This window comes from Periophthalmus magnuspinnatus, chromosome 16 (assembly GCF_009829125.3).
Source record: "Periophthalmus magnuspinnatus isolate fPerMag1 chromosome 16, fPerMag1.2.pri, whole genome shotgun sequence".
In the NCBI taxonomy this organism is placed as follows: Eukaryota; Metazoa; Chordata; class Actinopteri; order Gobiiformes; family Gobiidae; genus Periophthalmus; species Periophthalmus magnuspinnatus.
This window is the reverse complement of record NC_047141.1, coordinates 4441552-4444220: the sequence shown is the minus strand read 5'-3', so window position 1 is coordinate 4444220 and position 2669 is coordinate 4441552. Positions and strand designations below refer to the sequence as shown.

Here is a 2669-nt window from a genome sequence, read left to right as displayed (position 1 = left end):
GAGAAGTTGCAAAATAGATTTATTAAGAGAGAAAGTAGATATCAATTAAGAGGAACTGATTTATTTTCTAAAACAGGGTTTAGAACAAAACTAAAGGAAAGATGTATTTCAATCAAGGGAGTCAGTCTTTGGAACAGTCTTGAAAGTAATATTAAAAAATCCAAGTCCATTTATATGTTTAAGAAAAGCTTGAAATTATCATTATTAAGAAAGTATATAACTGCTATGTGACAGGATGATTTTGTGGGGTTTTTTTGTTTGTTTTTTTGTTTTGTAAAGTAGCCACACATCTAAGTTTGATTTTGTATAATGTAACAATGCAATACACTGGAAGGAATAAGAGTTAGAGTTGATAAGGGGCAGATATTATAAGCTTTTGCTTCTTTCTGTGCCCTTTCATTCATCTATTATAATTGTACAAAAGCTGAAATACTGTATGCAGATATGCTGCATTGATTTGTTTTGTATTAATGAATGAAATAAATATAAAAAGAAAGAAAAAGAAAGACTTGAGTAAAAGTTGTGGTTCCTAATAAAAGGTAACATGTGGGTAAAAGGTAACATGTAAATTTTGTTTTAGCAGTTAATGCCCCATAGAAATACGTCCTCTTTAACAGAGTAGCAAAGTTTTATGCACGTATTTCAGTGTGTGCCATGTGAGAGGGAGAGAGAGAGAAAGGGAGAAAGAGACAGAGAGAAAACAATGGATAGAAACTGTATACATTTCAATCTAGAAATGTAGTTGTTGGTCAACCATGGCTCCACAAACATAACAACATTACCCAAGTTTATTTGTGCAAACAGAACATGTTGCTTTAGTTTAAAGTGGGTAGCCTCAGTAATTACACAGGTATTAAGCACAAATGTTGATTTTTATTAACAGTACATTCTATCACAAAATGTAATCTTCATTTTAAACAACTGGCTCTTGTTGTAACACATAAACACAGCAAAAAACCTTGTATTGTTTATTGCAGACAGAGCACTTCTAAGGTTTGTCTCCTGTGTGTGTTTTCATGTGTTTTGTGAGATAACGCTTTAGAGTAAATGTTTTCTCACAGAGAGAACATCTGTAAGGTTTCTCTCCTGTGTGTGTTCTCATGTGGCATATAAGATTACTCTCTTGAGTAAATGTGTTCTCACAGACAGGACAGCTGTAAGGTTTCTCTCCTGTGTGTGTTCTCATATGGTATGTGAGATGAATCTTTTGAATAAATGTGTTCTTACAGACAGAACAGCTGAAAGGTTTCTCTCCTGTGTGTGTTTTCATGTGTCTTGTGAGAGTACCCTTTTCAATAAATGCTTTCTCACAGACAGAACAGCAGTAAGGTTTGTCTCCTGTGTGTGTTCTCATGTGTTTTGTGAGAGTACTCTTTTCAATAAATGCTTTCTCACAGACAGAACAGTTGTAAGGTTTGTCTCCCGTGTGTGTTCTCATGTGTTTTGTGAGATGAATCTTTTGAATAAATGTGTTCTCACAGACAGAACAGCTGTAACGCTTGTCTCCTGTGTGTGTTCTCATGTGTTGTGTGAGAATACTCTTTTGAATAAATGCTTTCTTACAGACAGAACAGCTGTACGGTTTGTCTCCTGTATGTGTTCTCATGTGTTCTGTGAGATGACTCTTTTGCACAAATGCTTTCTTACAGACAGAACAGCTGTGCGGTTTGTCTCCTGTATGTGTTCTCATGTGTTCTGTGAGATGACCCTTTTGCACAAATGCTTTCTCACAGACAGAACACCTGTAACGCTTGTCTCCTGTGTGTATTTTCATGTGGTATTTAAGACTATTCCTGTGAGTAAATGCTTTCTGAGAGGGAGAAAAGCTGTAAGGCTTGTCTCCTGTGTGAATTCTCAAGTGTTTTTTTAAATCACCTTTTAAGCCAAATCTCGTTTTACAAACAGAGCACTGGTGTTTCTTGTCTGCAGTTCCTTTGGCTGTTTCTGACAAGTCTCCATTGTCCACAGTGGCTCTGGTCTCTGGTGCAGACTTGGGGTTGGGGGATTGACTTGAGTTTGGTGCAGTGGTGCTTTTGGCTCTGCTCTGGACTTGGTTGTAGTTGTCTCCATCTGCCTCTGTCTCCATCTGCGCAGCTGACGAGCCGATTGGAGCACTCCAGTCTTCATCATTGTCAGTGTCAGAAGAGTGCTCCGTGTCTCCCTCAGTCTCGGGGTGGACATGTGTCTCTGAGCTGATGTCCTCTCCCTGTGTGTCCTCTCCGTGGACATGCATCTCTGAGTTGATGTCCTCTCTGTGATCAGTTTCTTTTTGTTGAAGCAGTGAGGACTCTTCTGTCTTCACACAGTCATCATTGGCCTCAGGGACAGACCTGAAGAAAAGAAAATCTACATGAATCAAAAATACAAAGTTTGGAACAATTGTCCTTTGAGGAGAAGTCAATGTCTGTGTCTGCATAAAGTACTCTTATGTATAAAACCTGCTAATGTTCATGGGATTCAATTAGCACTTTATACTTCTGGCTATTCTTAAATGTCCCTGAATTGAGACGTATTTCTAATCTGATCATATTTTATAATAAATTGTGTTGAAAGTGATGGGACTCACACTTGCAGCTCCTCTTCCTCCTGTTTGACGTGCTGTTCTTCTGGCTCCTCTTTAATCTGTGGAGTCTCTGGGATTTCCTGTTTCAGAGTGAGACCAGGACTCA

General features: G+C 38.3%; 1 protein-coding gene across 1 annotated transcript; it reads right to left on the bottom strand.

The window, feature by feature from the left end:
- Nucleotides 1–1093: 1093 nt before the first annotated feature.
- LOC117383516 (gastrula zinc finger protein XlCGF71.1-like) lies at nt 1094–2086 on the bottom strand (the record flags this gene model as incomplete). The annotated part of the gene is made up of 3 exons (XM_055227738.1): nt 1876–2086; nt 1523–1758; nt 1094–1438 (listed from the first exon to the last, which is right to left on the bottom strand). Coding segments are annotated over exons 1-3 (792 nt in total), but the record flags the coding sequence as incomplete, so codon positions are not given.
- Between the last annotated feature and the right edge of the window lie 583 nt (nt 2087–2669).